Source organism: Bacillus rossius, chromosome 1, assembly GCF_032445375.1.
Source record: "Bacillus rossius redtenbacheri isolate Brsri chromosome 1, Brsri_v3, whole genome shotgun sequence".
Classification (NCBI taxonomy): Eukaryota; Metazoa; Arthropoda; class Insecta; order Phasmatodea; family Bacillidae; genus Bacillus; species Bacillus rossius.
This window is the reverse complement of record NC_086330.1, coordinates 81766091-81786958: the sequence shown is the minus strand read 5'-3', so window position 1 is coordinate 81786958 and position 20868 is coordinate 81766091. Positions and strand designations below refer to the sequence as shown.

The following is a 20868-nucleotide window of genomic DNA, read 5'->3' as shown; positions in this document are numbered from 1 at the left end:
AATGTTAGTTTTTTTTATTACAAAAATTTACGTTAATATGTTACACAAGTCCACTGCACGCATCAACACAATACTCGTTGATCGTTTATTATTGCCGGTGTTTCATACAACTGTCTGCATCCTGCCTGCCCTTGATCTGCCTGCCCTGTCACTAGCTCGTCGCTCCTATTGATATACTTAGCCCCTTTTTGCACCAACACTCTTAGCTTACTAGCTTTCTCACTACTCGCTCGGCGAATAAAAAGTGCCACATTTTCGGAGAGTCTTTTTAAGTACCGAGTGCTATTCTGACCACGCAACTGTACCCAAATCTGATGAGCGTGTTTTTGCAACTTACTCGCTCAGCGAGTACTAACTCGTAGAGTGAGTCGAGTAAATCAGTCCTCGAGCGAGTTACCTTCGTACACAGCTGCAATCACTCTCCGATGGTAGTAGCTTCCTTCCTCGTGGCCGCTGGTGCTAAGTCTGAACAGTATTAAAAGGTACAGACTCTCTTACCCAAATCTGCTGCTCAGTCCAAAATCGGGCATCGACGCAGATTCTGGCAACATGGCGGCGTGTAGTACGACGGTGGTCAAGGTGGTGGCGTGACGTTCTTCTGTGCTTCCCTGCTTCTGTTATTCTCTACTTCTCTGCTTCTCCTTGCTGTGGGCCCGCGGAGGAGTATATTGTTACGAGTTTGGGAAACGGGTTCGTGAGTATTGCCCAGTTAATTGTATAAATTTTTATTCGCTACTAATAATTACATTATTAATTAAATCTCTACACTTAATGTCTGTTTACAAAGCATCTGTCAAGTGCATAGTTCACGCTCCTCACTGGAGCTAGTCTCAACAGTGGTTCGCCCCTTATCACGCACCTGTCTACACACAGTATCGCACCACTAGGTCACAAACACAAGGTCTTGTCACTCCACGTCACACGCTCGCTCACAATGAGAGGTTTCTCGTCATACTCGCCTAACTAGTACTTCACTCAACTCGCCGGTCGCAACTCAATTCCCGCAGAGGCCAGCATCACCACTTTTATACCCATTGCCGTCTTTCAGGAACTGACTGGAGTGGTTGTGAATAGTCGCGTCATTTCGGGCCAACCCGAAGCTCGAAGCATCCAGAACAGCTTCGCGTCATTCATGCCACTCCACACAGTGGCCCGCGGAATTCCCAGGACGCTAAAGGATAGATAACAGCGCCGAGGAAGGAGAGCGCGGGGGCAGGTGGGTGGCGAGGCCAGCCCACTTTAATCCCTGAAGGTATGCGTGTGACGTCAGTTGCCGTGCGGGGCTGTCAGGCCACTCAGGTACCTGGCGCGTGTCGCGCCCTTGCCTCCCACGTTCGTAACAATATATACCCAGCAGCTCGGTGCTCAGAGCGAACCAGAATGATCGTGCACTGAGCGGAAGTAACACTCCGCGCGCAGAGTTAGGCGGAGGGATCGTAAACAGTCTCGCCCCGGTACTACTTGCTGATCACATGACTCGGTCACATGATCTGGTCACATTACTGGTGCAGGACTTCTTCCCTGGTGGTTAGGCAGCTGGAAATGCTTCTGTGCATGGCGGGTAGTAAGCACTAAGGGGTTAACATGAAACAAAGTCGAGAGGGACAGAAGAGCATTGCGGGCGGCAAAATTACACCCGCATTGTAGTTTTATCACACATAAACCACATACAAATTGTCATATTATGTTTAACCTTATGTGGAATCATTTTCATAAATTTGTATACTCTTTTATAATCAGTCAATAATAAACTATAGGAAATACAATACTTCAGAAATTATCTAACCAAAAACTATCACTAAGTAGGAACAACATAAAATAATAACACTTTTCCTAAGAAAAAGTTAAGAAATAACATTCATCATTACTAGAATCATGAGATTTCATGCTGTTCACATAAACAAATAAATAAACAACAAAAAACACCTAGAATTAAAAATTGTAGAAATAAATTACCGGAAGAATCAATATGACTCACAGTTATAGCCAAATTAGTACCGTCTGTGCAATCTACGTAAGCCCAAAATCGGCAGCCTGTTCATTGTATGCAATCCTCATTTGGCCTTTTATCTGAAAAAAAATATTACACAAATAAGGCAGTAGTAAAACGTCTCTTCTGATAATTCAGATGATGTATTGGTTTTCTTCTCCTTGGTCTTTGCACTAGTTTTGGTCTGATTTTTTTATCTACTTAGCTTTTGTTCGTTTGAGTTTGGCTTCATGCTCTTCTATAATTGCTTCCTTCCCAGGTATATCTGTATGAACAGTAGATTTTTCTGGGTTTTCACCCTCTTTGTGGTTTTTCTGGAAGATTTTTTGGAAAAGTCAGTTTTTATGATGGTGAAAACACAGCTGAAGTGCAAGTAGACGGCATGGATGACACTCTCTGGCATTCCACATTAAATTGTCTGAGTGGTGTTGTCGACAGACGAATTAGTTAAGCACTTGAAGTCTGTTTGGGGGATAAGTTCTGAATACCCATATCACTATTTCATCTAGGTGGCTTTAATTTTTAGTAGAAGTATCTGCTTAACAATTTTTTTCTTGGGAGTGGGGAGAGTGTGATTAAATTTTCTGAATGAAAGAAAAACTATTCTATTATCCTTGCAGAAGTCCAATTGATGTATATGAACTTGGGTATCCAGCACAAGCAACATCTTATGCGAAAGAGAAGCATTAGTGTTTTTGTAAAACAAAGAATGTTTCATCTTGCATCCAATTTGACAGATCGGTTGTTTTTGTATTTGAGCCCACTGGTTCATCTCTGATGGATTATTCAAAATATTTTACGGAAGGAAACTTTAACCGTGAATGAATAGAATTCGCTGCGAATGATAATGATACTGTAATGCCCCTTTCATTTTAAATTGTCATAAAAAGCATATACATTAATCTTTTGAAAACTCGCCTATCATGACAGACTGGACTCTTGGAATGCGCGCAATGACAGTTCCGGGTTCCTTCTCATAATCGAACGGAGCCATCCTTTGCCATCCATCTCGATTTCAACCTAAGTCGGGGTAGCATAAAGTTGCATTGTTCAATCAAATCAATTACCCATTTCCTAACTTCCTTTGCAGATAGTCTGCACAATGGATCAGATATTTACAACATTTATGTTCTTGGGCTTTAAAAAATCTGCTTTTTGTTACGTAGCTTTTGATTACATTACTCTCTTCATATATGTTAGAATCTTTTTACTCAATGTAATGCATGACTTAAACATTGAATCCCATACCTGTTTGCCACTTTTTGCAAAGAGCTATCAGCTCTTAATTCGTCATTAGCGTCTCTGTACCGTGATATGTCACATTGCGCCCTTGTCGTCTGAAATTTAGAATGTAAAAGCAAAAATTAAGACAGTTACAACCGTGCTCAGTAAAAACTTTTTAAACGACACCCCCCCCCCCTCTTTTTTTTCCTTGACGAAAATAATTTACAATTTAGAAGCCAACTATTCTACACCCCAACTAGTACTTTTCCACTAACATATAACATCAATTTTATTAGCAAATAAACACGCACTGCTAAACCAAAATATCATAGAAAACTAGAAAACTATGAAACCTTTATTTTTGTGTAAAAAAACAATTGGAACCTCGCCTACGCACCTGCAATGCTCCATACCCTATTAGAAATTTACCCAGTCTCACTTCGACCGATTAAAGAATCCTCAAGTTTATGGTAAGTAATATTCTGGAATAAGCAAGTCGTCCTAGAATAGCAAGTTTTCCAGCTGGGGATAATTATCGTAGTGTTGCTTGTAATGCAGGTGGGGATAGAAACCGAGTAAATACACTAGAACTAGTCGTCCTAGTACTTATCGTGTCGTTGATGGGTATTTTAATTTCACTAGAGCTAGTTATCCTGTTGTTGCTTGTGATGCAAGTGGGGATAACACCTACACTAGAGCTAGTCATTCTAGTGTTACTCTGTTGCAGGAGGGGATAGAGACTAGAGTAGAAAAAGTCATCCTAGTGTTGCTGTTGATGGTGGGAATATAAACAGCACTAGAACTAGTCTTTCTAGTGTTGCTTTTAATGTAGTTGGGTATTGAAACTGATTAACTGCACTTGAACTAGTTGTTCTAGAACTGCTCGTGTTGCAGGAGGGAATAGAGACTCCACTAGAGCTAGTAATCTTATTATTGCTTGTGTTGCAGGTCGGGATAGAGACTGCTCTAGAGTTGATAATATTATTATTTTTCGTGTTGCAGTTTGGGGATAGAGACTGCCCTAGAATTAGTAATCTTATTATTTATTGCTCTTGTTGCAGGTGGGGATAGAGACTGCACTAGAGTTAGTAATATTTGTTGCTCTAGTTGCAGGAGGGGATAGAGACTGTACTAGAGTTAGTAATCTTATTATTGCTCGTGTTGCAGGTGGGGATAGAGACTCCACTAGATAGAGACTGCAGTAGAGTTAGTAATGTTATTATTGCTCGTGTTGCAGGAGGAGATAGAGACTCCACTAGAGTTAGTAATATTTGTTGCTCTAGTTGCAGGAGGGGATAGAGACTGTACTAGAGTTAGTAATATTATTATTGCTCGTGTTGCAGGTGGGGATAGAGACTCCACTAGATAGAGACTGCAGTAGAGTTAGTAATGTTATTATTTCTCGTGTTGCAGGAGGAGATAGAGACTGCACTAGAGTCAGTAATCTTATTATTGCTCGTGTTGCAGGTGGGGATAGAGACTCCACTAGATAGAGACTGCAGTAGAGTTAGTAATGTTATTATTTCTCGTGTTGCAGGAGGAGATAGAGACTGCACTAGAGTCAGTAATCTTATTATTGCTCGTGTTGCAGGTGGGGATAGAGACTCCACTAGATAGAGACTGCAGTAGAGTTAGTAATCTTATTATTTCTCGTGTTGCAGGAGGAGATAGAGACTGCACTAGAGTCAGTAATCTTATTATTGCTCATGTTGCAGGTGGGAATAGTTGGCCGCACGGGAGCCGGCAAGTCGTCTCTCATCTCGGCCCTGTACCGCCTCGCCGACCTGGAGGGCACCATCACCATCGACGACGTGGACATACAGGCGATCGGTCTGCACGACCTGAGGCGACGCATCTCCATCATCCCTCAGGAGCCGGTGCTGTTCTCAGCGTCTCTGCGGGATAATCTGGACCCCTTCCAAGAGTTCGGCGACGACCAACTGTACAGCGCACTGGAGGAGGTACATACTACACAGTTTTGGGACTAACCTCTGGGCATTCTTCGTACTGGTATAACAAACCCATTTATTATCTCGTACATTGGCGCATGACCTAAATTCTCGACTCTGGTTAAGAACGCTTCAGGCTTGAATTTCGATGCAGCTATTTTGATTGCCATTACATGGTTTCCAAAATAATGCCTGCTAATAGTGTATTTGTACTTATTAAATTTCATTGCTAATTTTTCTTCCCTTTCCTTGATGTTTAAATGTCTTAAATAACTTATGTAAATGATACACCAACTTAAACCATTTGTATATATATATATATATATATATATATATATATATATATATATATATATATATATATATATATATATATATAGTAATTTAAATTCTGAAGTTTGTTGTCGAGTCTTGAGAGTAAGAACAAAATTAGATAACTAAAAGTAACTCATTTTTTGTGACAAAATTAAGACCACCTTTCAATATAAATAACCACTAGAAAAAAACACACACATGTGAAGTTGTTATTCACTTTGTTTGCTTTATAAATATAATTTACTGTTAATTTATAACTGCTTAATTTATTTATGCTTAATATTTTTCCGTTTTTACTATAAATTGCATTCTCAAAGGAGGGTAAATAATTTGTCTACTGGTAACCTAATCGACTTATAATTCAAAAATTACTATATTCTCCCTTTCTTAATTCATATATACAACTCTTAAAACAACCCTCATATTGAATTTACACCTTCAAACATAAAACATAACGTAAAGAATTTTTTTACTGCTGAACATAATTGTAAATTATTATATAGTTTCAGACACGCCGGTATATAAAACTACTGCTATTTGTTTAGTGTTGAGGTTTGCAACTAACATGTATACTTTATAAATAAAATTATTTTTACATCTCGCATTAGAAATATTGCAATACAACTCTTATGTAAAACTGAAGGTTCTTCTCCCTGGTGTTAAATTTAGAAATTAATTTCCAACACAAACATAATACACTGTGCCAATTCACTAAAATAATAATAAGGGGGAAATTGCCCACAGAACTACAGGGCCATGTTCTCCATAATTCCTCCATGTATATATTTTTTAAGAAATGTGTGTGCCTAAAATTGTGTTCATACTTATTTTTCAGGTTGAGCTGAAGGATTCAGTTGGTTCTCTGGACTTCCAAATAAGCGAAGGAGGAGCTAACTTCAGTGTCGGCCAGAGGCAGCTCGTGTGCTTGGCTCGCGCCATTCTCAGGAACAACAATATACTGGTTCTGGATGAAGCTACTGCGAATGTCGATCCACAGTAGGTGACAACATACTGACGCCTCTTTCAAACTGTTTCTCCATCAACACTCGTCATTTATTATTATCCACTTTTCTCAGAAGCAGTGGCGTAGCCAGGATTTGTGTATGGGGGGTGTTAAGAAGCATGGTCCCCCCGTATTAAAGCGGGGGGTCCGGGGGTCCTCCCCCGGGAAAATTTGGATTTTAAGGTGTAAAATAGTGCTATTTAAGCGGTTTTTGGCACTTTAATTTAAATATTGTAAAGGTAAAATTTTTATTAATTTTAATATGAAATTTATTTGGGTGATGAATAAGAAATTAATTAAAGATTTGGTGCTAAGGGGGGAGTTTGAACCCCTAAACCCCCCCCCCCTGGTTAGGCCACTGCTCAGAAGTATCACTATTTTCCACATTAAAAAATGTTTAATACTTCATTATTCTACTCAGCATACTCTTCTCCTCACATCATTTATATAGAGTAAAGCCATATCAGTATTTAGTTTGGTAATCATACTCATGCATTGTACGCCTATTGTTGATCGTGAATTCTTTCCCAAACGTTACCTCTTTAGAAATACTAATAATCTGAAGTTTAATGTAGTTCCAGTTTCCTTGAAATTCACCAATATTCATTTCCCAAACCAAAGGACATTTTCCACTCGCCCGTACCTGGTAAAAATTTAAGGGTTCATAGCGCATCACCTCCCATGAGGCATGAGGGCAGGAGACAGCCTGTCCAGCTCCGAGACTCCGAGGCTGACACCACAGTTAAACCGCGCCAAGCCCCAACCGGTCACTGAAGCGCGCCCAGTGCCATTTCCCCCAAAACCCAGAGTTCCATAAAATCGTCTGATTAATTTCTCAGTGGCATTTTACCTCAGCCTTGAATGAAAACAGTTTATTGTCCATTTTGGTGTGGAAAACCTCGTATGTAGCAAATGAAGAGCAGATATTCATACATATTATATTTTATATAGAGTAAACATTACTTCTCAGAGCCATTTACATTGATGACACGTGTGTTCTGCCGCAGGACTGACGCACTCATCCAGAGGACGATAAGGCACAGGTTCAGGGACTGCACGGTGCTCACCATCGCCCATAGACTCAACACCATCATGGACTCTGATGCTGTGCTCGTGATGGATGCAGGCATGATCATGGTGAATCACTCTTCCCTTACCCCTAGGAAAAATAATTTAAAGTCAAGAGGACTGCCAAGACTCTAATTAGGAGATGTTACCCTGATGATGGCGACTTCAATGTTGACTTAAAAATTGGTTAAATCTTCTCTTTTGACATGGCTTAAACCCACAAGCCATGAAACCTCTTGAATATGTTCTTGAACAGTAGTAAACATGTAAATAAACGAACTTAAATTTATGAAGTATCCTTCATTGAGCATAAATTGATGGAAATTGTATAAAAAACAAAATGAATGTCACAACACCTCATCTATGTGATTCCAGGAACTTGGCCACCCCTATGTCCTGCTACAGAATGACAATGGCTACTTCTTCAAGATGGTTGCGGAAACAGGTCCTGCAATGAATCTGCAGTTGCACCAAACTGCAGCGCAGGTATGCAAGCAAAGATAGCTGTTAAAGCCTTATCCTTGGAATGATAAGTGCAGATAGCAGGCACAAGATCGAAAGTCATTCGACCAAAATGTCTGAGAAAAACTGTCAGTTTAGTGCCTTTCGGTTAACTGCCTGATTCCAGAGATCAGTTATATACTCAGTGACATAAATTTTCATATTTTCTATCTGGGGCTTTTTGATTTAGTGCTTGAGATTTAGTGCCTGTTGCCAATATTAATTCATATTCCCAGCTAGATAGATTTCCAAGTTTTCAGCCAAGTACCTTTCGGTCTTGTGCTTTCTGTAGAGTGCCTGTTCGGTATATTGACTTTCAATCTAGTGCCTTTTGGTCTAGTGCCTTTCGGTCTTGTGGCTTTCGGGAGAGTGCCTGTTCGGTCTATTGACTTTCGGTCTATACCTTTTGGTTAAGTGGCTTTCGGCCTGCTGTCTTTTGTCTAAACGACTCTTGGTCTAGTACTTTAGGTATAGTGATTTTTGAACTACTTCCGTATCCTCATTAGTTCATATACCTAAGGAAATGCTTTTATACATGGGTAACCATTTACAGCATATTACTGATATGCTGCAATCACAATAGTGCTACAGACGCGTTCCGAAGTATACGATACGACAGCAAATTATCCCATAACTGTGAATAGTTGTTAACTATGTTATGACTTGAAGTATATTAACAGCATGAAAAACATAACAATGTACTTAATTTAAAATTTTTATTTCCATTACATTTGCACTACATATACGCCAGCCATTAATGTTGACAAATTGGTTTTAATGGACATGTCTAAGACAATTTTGAACAATAACTATTTAGGAGTTATTCGGAAATAAACAAATTATATCAAACATACCCAAATTAATTCACAGACAATTTTTTGAAAGAAAAACTTAAATATATGCGAAGTTAAATTGTTTTAATAATGCGCCAGTTCAACCATCATATATATATATATATATATTTATTTATTTATTTATTTATTTATATATTCTTGCTGTAATTTCAGTAACATCGAGTGCGAGATGGAATGGAAGTAGAAAACTTTCTCAACAGGCAGTCTATCACATTCGTCACAGATGTTGTGACCTTGACTGTTTAAGGCCCTGTCACACAGTCAAATATTTATCGCCAATATATTGGACAGAAAATGGCTTAGAATTTCTCCATCAAGTATGTATATTTGCACAGATAACCTAATTTTTTTTAAATCATGCTACACTATTAAAGTTTATTTTTGCTGTGAGCAATCTCTAACTTTTAATTATTAATCTCGATTTTTAAAATCGAAAAATGCATCACAGTGCTGGATGGAAGTTTTGAACTTGTTATTATATTTGAGCATTTTAACAAATTTGGAAAATGTTTAAATTTAAATCACAGTAATATTTGTTCCATCATAAAATTAATGTTCAATGACTTTTTTATGTTATAGAAACATAATTTCATTTTTACAAATTAAATATTTTCGCATACAACATTCACATTTACATTATTTTAATTATTTAGCTTTTATAACCTCCTTAATCGCCCGTGGTATCTTAACCATTTTAAAGAACCGCTGTGACGGAAACCGGTGATTTTGACTGGCCGATTGCTTCCAACATATTTTAGAACCCATCCTATATGCAAAATATTTTATAGAAACTCAAGTCATCTAACTTGTCAAACAAACATGGTTACGCTAGTGATGTTTTCGGTGACGTCATAATTCTCCAACTTTATTATGTGTTGGAAGCGAAAATTTTACAGTGTGACCGGGCCTTTAGAGACATATTTTATTCGCGTCGCGGCCATAGCACTGCGCCCATTGCGCTGTTGTGATTACATCAATAGTCTCAATTGGAGTTTATATCAGCAGTTTAAATCAGTGAAATTGAAGTGACTGTAACTTCATTAAATGATGGGCTGATGGTTGATTGATCAGAGGACCCCACTGGGAATCCGTGCTTAATGCAATATAGTCCATTTAAAATCAGGTGAAATTTGTTGATAAGTAAGTGAGGGAACTGTAGGGATCACTTATTCAGGCCCAGCAGTTCTGACAATATTTGAAATTAAATTTTATTCTGTAAGATTAGTTTCCCCTATTCCAAAATTTCCTCGTAGAATACAGACATAACACGATACCACTCGTTTGCTGGCTTGGGTGAATGTATGTATATTTTGAAGAGGAGTCTTCTTGGACATTTTCTGGGCCTTATGTGAATGTTGTTATAACATTTATTATAGCAGTTTCTTATGGAAATTTCAAGTGATTTTTTTGCACTGCATGACTTATAGTCATTATAGTCTTTTACATATTGGAAATCAGTTTTACCTATATATGACATTATTTGTGCAATTAATTTGTTTCAAATATTTTGTACATAGCAGACCAGTCGACTCACTAAACCGTTTTGCATAGTGATAAATTTCATAATAGTTCTACATTAAACATAACATATAGATGAGTTTAAATTTATTAAGTTCACAGTAAACTTTTGTGTTATATATAAGTGAAATACCACTCACAGACTCAATGAACCACACTGACTCACTCATCACGAATTCTCAATAACTGTAAGACCTACAGGCTTTAAATTTGGCACGTATATTTATTTTGCTATTTAGGTATTCGTTAACTTCGCGGAAGCGTTGAAGATCAAAATTCCTATTTTTAGTCGAATATCTTCAAGCAAATGCTGTCTCATTCTTGATGCTTCCTTCGTCTTCATGGAAATTGCTGTTGCACTGTTGATGCATCTTTCCTACCTAAACAACGGCTTCTGCATTGTTGATGTCTCCCAGTGAATTATTTAATTCGTAAATGTTCCTTTTGCTACATAGGCATCAGCTAAGAACGGATTTTATGAGGGGCGTTAAATATCACAATTCCCGTTTTTCAAGCACCCTGATGTCCTACAGACTTGAAACTCTGCAGGGGTGTTCCTTATATTACCTAGACATCAACTGATAACAAGGTGGTTCAAAAATGAGTTTCCAAGCATGTTAACGGGGGCTGGTTAGGAAATTGGATTTGGTGACAATCTCTCTGAAACTATAGGCCCTATATCTCGCCTTCTGACAGGTATGTTCCTTATGCCCTATAAGCTAATAAAGTTTTTGTTTCAGCTCACACATATTAATTTTTTTCTGTTCATATGGTAATAATCTATTTCAACTGTATGAACAAGAATATACTGCAGAGATTTGAGAAATTGTTAGTTCTGCCATTATTTTCACATTTAATATAGAGTTTATATTCACTGTACATGTAATGACAATGAGCTTGTATTGTTCCACAGGCATACAAATCCGCTTCCGAAGAAACGTCTCGTGCAGAAGATAAACAGACAACGGAATTATAGGATTCGTTACTCAACTTAACATGCTGTAGTAGTTATTTTGTACACGAATAACAACAATAATTACTGATAACGAGTTAATTTAATTTCAGCGATATAATGCATACAGTTTTGCTTACAAACAAATAAGAAGTTAAACAATCTATACTAATATTATAAAGCTGAAGAGTTTGTTTGAACGCGCTAATCTCAGGAACCACTGGTCCGATTATAAAAATTCTTTCAGTGTTGGATAGTACATTTATCGAGGAAGGCTATAGACTATATTATATTATCACTAACATTAGGGATCCTTACTAAAAGTCCAATTTAGAATCAAATGCGTTGGACGGGGTTAGATACAACATGCAGTACACGTACGAAGTGTGTGTTGACAATGCCGCAGGCGCTAGAAGTTTATTTCCTACTGCCTATTAACATTGTTGCCACGCACTAGATGCCTTATCATTCTATATTTTCCTATACAAGTAAAAAACACCCGTATGATATTAACAACGAAGCAACCAGTCCCCTTATAAGAGTTCAAATAGTATTTAAATACTTTTTATCACTTTAAATCGCAAACCTAAACTATTCCTTTTTTTTCCTCTCTCTGTGTTTAATTTGTTTTTTATTGCCCTTTTTTTTCAAGTATATATATTTTACAGACTTGAAACTTCACAGTAATGTTCCTTATGTTACGCAGGATGACATTTTCCGAAAATTGGATCCCATGGGTGGTTAAAACCAGGCAACAGTGGGTACTTGTCTGCATGAGAACAGGATTTTGCATTGTTCATGCCTTCTGCGTCTCCATGGCAACGGGCATCGCGCGGCAGTGGCGTACCCACAAGGAGGGGCATGTATAATGAGCGGCGCAAGAGTGATCTGCCTGTAGACTGCCGTAGCGAAGTACGGGTACATCAGTTGTACGTTGCGTGCACGAGTCGGGAAACCATCGGTGCTATTCATTTTCTCTCCGGTACATTATAAAGCATTGTAATAAATTTTCACTGATTTTTTTTTATATTTACCATTACTGTAAATGGGAGATGTGGCTTAATTTTTTTCCATTAGTATAGCCGTGCGAAACCGGGTCGGGCAGCTAGTCAATACTAAAACTCTCCTTAAAAAAAATCTTTCAAACAGCCACCACGTTAATTTGATAACTGGTTATGATAATTCATGCCAGTTTTTCGACACAGGTTTGTAATTGATTGGTGCCGTTGCAGATAATTGCGTTTTTAAAATATATTTTTCAGTCCAGAAACAGAATAATTTAGATTAAGAATTAGTTGAGACCAATTTTGAGCTGATTATTGCTGAAAAATCCAATATAATTGGCAAATAACTGGCATCTTGCCTGCGACCAACATTTTTGCGCTCGAAATATTTTTCAAAAATAATTACATTAGGTTTATTTCAGAAGTGAAGAGGTCAACAAGAATGCTCTGCAGGATTATGGCCGTGAAATGCTGTCTGGAAGGCGCGCGCCATAGCCCGAGGGGGAATACAGGTTTGATATGGAGCTCTGGTTTACGGAAATAGTTACCCTAATGATAAAATCGAGCTGGTGCAACAGGAAGTGTTCCTCGGGGTAGAGCGAGTTTGGTAGAGTGGTCTTATGTCCTTGTTTTCAATTAGCATTGCCCTTGCAATCATGCGTAAATACTTCCTGACACAGGCTACAACACATTGGCTTACGCACGTCCGTATTACGCCTTGTTACAAGAGCCAATATTTTCTATCATGTTATTATGTCCCCGCTGAACGTAATTAGGATAATGATGAGGATTAGCTTACAAAAAGACCTAGCTGATCAACTTAAGATCTTACCAGAAATGGTCACATAATAGCTTTATTTAACTTTGCCACGTAGTTTGGATGTCTGGGAAGTTAGTGATGATAGCAATTAATGAGACTTCGCGGTCAGTCCTAACCTGTATCATGACTCAGTGTATAGTCAGTTTATAAGCTACGAGTCTGTAAACAAGTTGTTCGACCTCAACCCTCTCTGTCGATAATACTGTTACGAACGTAACAGACCAGACGGCGATGCCAGATTCGGAGCTGGCTGGCGGCCCCGCACAGCCACTGACGTCACGCGCCATCCACTGACGTAAGACATGCTACGCGTGCCTGGCCGGACTACAAGGGTCTTCGCTTCCCCCCTTTCTCCTCTGCTCAACCCGCATCGTCCTGCCTCGGCGCCGTTATCCGTCACTGGGCAGCCTGGGGCATTCTGCGGGCCGCCGCAGCGAATAGACTCTGCTTTCCTCGACGCTTCGGGCGTCGGGTAGGTGCAGGATGACGTGACTGGCCCCAACTGCGCTCGTCGGTTCTGGAAAGGGCGCCTCACACCATTTAACACACGACGCCGAGCGAGTCCCGAGCGGATCACAAGCGAAGGGAAGTGCGACGGCGACGGCGGAGTGCGGCGACGGAGGTCCACGAGGAGTGCTGCGGCGAGAGTTGCGTGAGAAGTGCGGCCCAGCAAGGTGTGCAGTGTGTGAGGACTTCAGTCACTGAGTGACTTGGGAAAAAACATTTCTAATTGCGAGAAACTGGTGATTAGGCATTTATGAGTAAGATTATTTATTATTTCTGTAAATATTAGTAATCAATAAAAATGTGTAATAAAAACCTAATTGGGCTATTCCTATACGAACCCAGTGTTTCCTCACATGAATAAATCGTAACAATACTTTAAACAGAAATAAAACAAGACATAATCGCTGTGACTTATTAGCCTATTTTTCTCAAAAGCCATCCCTTTCGTAATCTCGTTTTTCCTATCATCAAGATTTTAAAAAAAGTATTTATTTAATAAGAAAATATACAATTTCTTCAAATGTATTTTAAATGACTTTTTTTTATGAAAATCAGACAAATTTTGCTAAATATTTAATATTTATTTAGACTTTTTACAAAATAATAAAATTATAAATATATGGTTGTATACGATGAATATTATGTTATATATATTAGATTCCGTAATATGGAATTTATGTAGTAAAGAGTAAGTGTTCATATATCAACGTTCATTAACAATAGTTTTTGAAAACGCAATAAAAATTATTAACTTCCAATTTTTTTTTCAAATCAGTTGACTTGGAGTAGTAAGTAGGAAAATAATTTAATTGAAAAGGTCAACGTTTCAAGTCATAGAAATAAATACTTAAAATTAGAAGCATTTGTCTATAACATTATTTATGATGCAATTCATAGATTAAAAGTAATTGTGTTAGCCCACTCAAAGTATCGTATGTACTATATACTTATAATTAATATCGATGTTATTAATTTCGTTTTAGAATTGTTTAAATTTTCTACAATTTTGATGAGCATTTTTATCGTGCGAGATATTGTTAATAAAACGCGATGACGCACGTTGTTCCGCTGAATTATGGCAATCCGATTGGCCCTTACCTCCCCTCACCATAATAAATCCCACCCTGTTAAAACCGGATGAAAGAAATTGAACAACCGTTGAAAAAATGATTAAACTGGTGCAGTGCTGCCATCCAGCGACCACTGTAAAATTATTAGTTAATGAATATAAGCTCGTTTCTATAGAAAAAATATTTGGCAAGAAAAAACTTCAAAAATATGATATTTTATTAGTTAGATTAAATCATACATATTTGAGGTATGAAAAAAATAGTAGAATTCAACTCTGCGGAGATATTAAAAAAAAAAGAAATAATCTTTTTTAGGCTTTCTGGTTTCTGACTCTAGCACACAGCCTATTTATCCGGAATTATATATCTAATTCCCTGGACACTACTGAGTAAGTGTAAAATGTAAAAAAAAAATCCCTTTCGAAAACAGTTTACAGGAGAAGGTTGTACCCCGCTTAATAAGCATAAACTCACGTCCTTGCATCAAATAATTGTGTCTTTTTTCGATGCTTATAATTTTGCCAAAAAGTAAATTAAAGAAAATAGCACATCGTACCATCAGAAAAGCTTAAATTACCTAATCTGCATATGTGAGCAAACGGACATTTACTACAATTCATAAATTAAAAAAAAATTAAGGCAGCATTGTTGGAATCGCAGGAGCAAAAAATAAATAGAAAACCTTTAAAGACCTTTAAACACGCTGTAATTGCAAAAATTATGATGAAATATTTGGCTACAATAAGCTGGCTGTATAATTAATTTACAATACACATCAACAAAGTTAGCAAGAAACCCCAAAATTTAAATCTATTTTGTATCACCTTACGCTCAAAAAGGAAATATACATTTAGCACACAAATCATAAAATACCTGAAATTCTGGATTAAAATATACAATTGCCAACGCACTTTAAAACTACATAATTTATAAGGTACGCGATACAAAAATATATACTCCGTTAAAAAATTTACAAAAAATTCTTGTATAAAATTGAAGCCTCCTATTTCTTTATATAATAGTTTTGTGCGCGTACATTATAACACATTAGTGTACATATTACTTTTTTCCGCCGCCTAAATAAAGGCATGTATTTATTCTCCGAGAGGGTTTTTTTAAAACGCACCAGTTTAATGAGTCGTATTGCACATTCACTCGCAATAGTAAAGTACGGGGATGGCGATTAAACAGCTCCGCTCCGCTGAAAAAAAAACACTTACTTGGTTTACGAAGTCTTCTGGTCTTTGGTTTCGAAAAGGCCCTTGTGCAGAAGGCCTTATACCTTAGGCCCTTTGCTGCAGTCGGGTTTGTCTCCTGGCAAACCATGCAAAACAGGCGAGGGCGGTTGGGATTTTTCGTGACAGCAAGCACGTCACAACTCGTTGCACAGCCCATTCTTGCGTTGAACACAAGCCCGTTGAGAAATACATTATTCCTCTGACGTATAAGTTTGATCAAGGAAACTGCAGTTCCCTTAGAACTTGTCCTGCGGCGACACGGGAAACCAGCCAGTTCGTGGGACGCATTAGCACGGCACGCGCTCGCACCGACCGGGGAACGACTCTCCGACAGCTTCCTTGTCCTCCCCTCTCCAGAAGTTTAATTTCCCCTCCTCCACACACGAGCAGTGGCGGGACGGTAACAAATTAAACTTTAACACTCTCTTTTTGATAAGTTTAAAATCTTTTACAAAATAAAAATATTAACACTAAATAATAATATTAAATAAATATATATTTTCAAACTGCATGCTTTAATTTTAGTGCAACCATACCTTTAAAGTTCGTAAGTTTTCCCGAACATCCTCGGACTTCCATGGTTGTTAACCCAGCATGAAAAATATAATTACAAAAATAAATATAAACTTAAAGTAAACTAAAAAGCAACGTAGAAAATTAATTTAAAAATCTTTTCCAAGGGCATTAAAATTTTACCAAAGTAATAAAGTGGAAATAAATTAAAAAAACTAACAGAATAATTTAAAAAGGGGAAAAATTAGAGAGACCAAAGTGACAGCAACGTCTCAAAGTCCCCCTTTTTATAAATAAAATATATAACTTTAGCGTCCAAGAGTTTTAGCTATACAAATGCACAAGAAAAAAATTTCACTAGGAACAATTATTATAAAAAGCAAGTAAGGGGGGGGGGAGTAAAAAATTTAGATCTTTACAGTTATAAAGAGGAAAAAGAAGAGACAACTTACTCTGAAGAAACTAAGAATTAAATCACAAGAAAGCACCAAAAAAAGACGTTACTCGTAAACTATATAAAATATTAGTAGCAAAAATTTTTCTATAATTAAAATCAAGTAAATTAAAGAATAAACAACTAAAATTAAATAAAACAATAGTCAAACTTACAACCATACAGTCTTGTGTTTTAGTAACGCAGGATTCAGTCCGAAGCAAAGGTTATTACACAACTGGAGCTTATAAGTTTTAAATACCAAAATTAAACAATTATTGAAAAAACATGGATTACATAAAAATTAACCAAAAAAATACACTCTAGTCCCCCAAAAAATTAAGAAATACTTACGAAATAACTTATAACTACACATTATGACTTACCAAATAACTTTAGCCTTATTATCAAGAAAGAGTGAAAAAGACACCACCTAAGCAAAAAAAAATTTTACATGTTCCTAAATCTTACTCACTATTACTCAGATACTACACGTTCTTCCTCCGCTTTAGTTTTCAAACATTATTTTATGTGTGTCCTTATTTATCGACATTAATAACATTCATACACCTCTTTGATAATTTGTGTACAATTAAATTTAAAATGCCCTTCTTTCCCACACTTAAAACAGGCTACAGGCTTTCCACTCCACCTTTTAACTTTTTCAGGTTTCTCAATTTATTAACCCGTTTACCTCTTTTCGTAAACTGTCTTGCCTCCCAAATATTTTTAACTTCTATGGCCCAAGAGAACCAATCCTCTACCCCATCCGGCCTCTTCAAAAAGGAACACTCCCTTCTTTTCGCAGCCCATATATTTTCCAAGATAATCTCAATTAACTCCCTTCCCGTCAGAAAATGTCCAAAAACCTTATTCATACGAAGGGCACTTTCAACGAAATCTCCAGTGATTTCATGCTCCACTTGAAAACAGAAATTTTTTTCTTTAGTTAGACGTTGTTTTAGGAGCTTGGGATACAGATTTTTCCCATAAACAAAACTTTGTTTTCTCCCAATCAAAGTGGTTATCAAGGCATCTAACCAAAATCTTGCGAGCTACTCCCCCACATTTTCCTACTGCACACCTCAACAAATTCCCATCATCACCAAATAGCCTAAGTTATTTTACCATTTTAATTCTACGCAAAAATTTATTAATTCATTTACTTCCCCATTTATGATTTTAGGGATTGCGCTAATAATTTCCATAAGTTGATTTTTTTTTCTATGTGACGAACCACATCCATTTTTTCTTTAGTTATGAAGCTCACCTCCGTCCTACCATTATTTCCTTCTACGTCCAATTCCATAACCAATTTGCTCTGTAGGTGGTCAGAAAATATTATGCGTAATTCATCAGTATTCTGGTCGGCCGATCCCGCTAACTCAGCAGCCTGTATGCTAGGTAATAACCAGCTTTACCCAGTCTATAGAGCCAGCTAACCGCCATACCGTTTGAGGATAATCCAAATAAATTTAAAAGCACTGCGGTAGTTAAGATGGCGTCCTCAGCAGATTGGCGCAGTTATAAGATTCTACCTCGCTTCGTAGGCATAAACTCATGTCCCCGCATAAATAACTTGATTCTTTAATTCGATGCTATTACTTTTTTTCCAAAAAAAAAGGTAAATTAAAGAAAAAGCGCATGCCTATGCGGGCAAACGGACATTTACTACACTTCGTAATTTCAAAAAATAAAAATTTTTAAGGCAGCAATTGCATAATAGCAGAAACAAAAAAAGGATCTTTAAAGAAACATTTGGCTCCTTGAGTGACCAGGAGCTGTTTAATCGCAGTCCCCGTACTTCACTATTGCGAGTGTAAGTGCAAAACTACTCGTTAAACTGGTGTGTTTTAAAAAACCTCTCTCGGAGAATAAATACATTTCTTTATTCAGGCGGAAAAAGTAATACACTAGTGTGTTACAATGTGCGCGCACAAAACCTTTGAATAAAGAAATAGGAGGCCTCAATTTTATATAAGAATCTTTTGTAATATTTTTTAACGGTTTATATATTTTTAATTTCGTGTTTTATAAATTATTTAGTTTTGAAGTAAGTTGGCAATTGTATATTTTAATCCAGCATTTCAGTGTTTTTATCATTTTTGTGCCAAAAATATATTTCCTTTTTGAGCGCAACAGAAGTCAAAATAGATTAAAATATTGGGTTTTCTTTCTAGCGATGCTAATGTATATTGTAAATTATTTATGCACCCAGCTTATTGTAGCCAAATATTTCCGCATAATTTCTGCAATAACAGTGTGTTTAAATGTCTTTTTTTTGCTCCTGTAATTCTAATATTACTGCCTTTAATTATATATATATTTTTTTAATTTACAAATTGTAGTAAATATCCGTTTTCCCCCATAAGAAAGATAATTTAAGCTGTTCTGTTAGTACGATGAGCCTTTTTCGATAATTTACTTTTTGGGTTATGTATCAACATCGAAAAATAATGCAAGTTATTTATGCGGCGACGTGAGTTTATGCTTACTAAGCAAGGTATACGCTTACATTGTAGATTTCGGAGTACCTATTTCTTCTGGAAATGTTTTGGAAATTTCTATAAACTTGTAAAACATTTGAAGAACTCAATATACATATATACATTATATATACATTTTATATTTTATATGTTATCCAATATTTAAAACGTTTCATTAATTATTTTCTCAAATTTCATGCAGCGAAAATGTTTTGAATGTTTTTGACTCATGAATTCAGCATTAAATAACTTAGAAAGAATTTTATATTACGCCTACTAAGAAGTTATGCAATTTTTTTACCTTCAAACACGACTGTTCATCCCTTGCGGTAATATATGGTAGCGTAAAATTAAAACAACAAGATGGTTTAAAATAAATTTGAACGAATTTGATACTAAGAAAGTTTTGACTTTTATTTTAAATTTCAACCTCTATTTTTAAGGTAATAAATGGTTTCATTAAAAACAGTTACCGCCGAAGGTTTTAGAATAAGTTTATGAGTTTTAAAAACAATTATAACAGATTTGATATTATGTCTATTTAAAAAAAGTATTTATTTTAAGTCTTTCTACCTTTGTTATTTCCACCACTTGTTGTAATGGTTTGTTAAAAAAAATTTACTTCATATAAAATATGTCTATATTATTTAAAAAGTTATCAAAAATAAACATTATTTCGTGAGAGTGCATGGTAGGGAAGTTTAATTAATTTTATTTTTTCAATCATTTGTTTTTTTCACCCCCTTGCAGTAATGGTGTATATTATCAAAAAGTGTTTCAGACACACTTTTAGATAAAAACTATAAAATATACAAACAATGTGAAAGGATATGATGGTATGCCTACTAAGGGAATTATAATTTTTTTTTGTATTTTAACCATTCTTTATCCACCCCTTGCCGCATTAGTTGGTTGTATCAAAAATTAGTTCAGACGGAAGTTTTGTTATTTTAAGGTTTACCAATATTTTGTACAGATTTTATAGTGTGCCTACCAAGGGATAAGTATAAGATTTTTTTTTGCCATTCAACCTCGGTTTATTCCATCCCTTGGCGTAATGATTGGTCGTATAAAAAATTATTTCACAGAATAGATTTTTTAGTGTCCATGGTACGGATATTACAAATATTTTTAAATTCTTCCGCTTTATTTTTTCAACCCCCTGCACCAATGGTTTGACTTATCAAAAATTGTTCCATTCAAAAGTTTTGGATAAAAATTATAAGATTTACAAATATTTTGAAAGTATTTGATAGTGTTCCTACAAAGGGAGTTATGATTTTTATTTAAATTAAACCCTTCTTTTTTTCAAATCCTTGCAGCAATAGTTCGTCTAAACAAAAATTATTTCAGAATTTTTTTAGATAAATATTATAATTTTAACAAACGATTAGTATGAATTCGAATTTGTGCCTACGAAGGG

At 36.4% G+C, this 20868-nt stretch overlaps 1 protein-coding gene across 3 annotated transcripts in view; it reads left to right on the top strand.

Moving 5' to 3' along the window:
• Positions 1-14022, top strand: part of LOC134538527 (ATP-binding cassette sub-family C member 4-like) — a 45589-nt gene extending 31567 nt beyond the window's left edge. For 2 of the 3 annotated variants that reach the window (XM_063379948.1, XM_063379932.1), the window contains 5 exons: positions 4930-5175; positions 6314-6474; positions 7489-7618; positions 7925-8035; positions 11336-14022. In XM_063379948.1, coding sequence (XP_063236018.1) covers positions 4930-5175; positions 6314-6474; positions 7489-7618; positions 7925-8035; positions 11336-11398 — 711 coding nt within the window. In that variant the 3' untranslated portion in view covers positions 11399-14022. Of the gene's footprint in view, positions 1-4929; positions 5176-6313; positions 6475-7488; positions 7619-7924; positions 8036-9057; positions 9247-11335 lie in introns of those variants that run through there. The other variant, XM_063379940.1, reaches the window with a different exon arrangement.
• The last annotated feature ends 6846 nt before the right edge of the window (positions 14023-20868 follow it).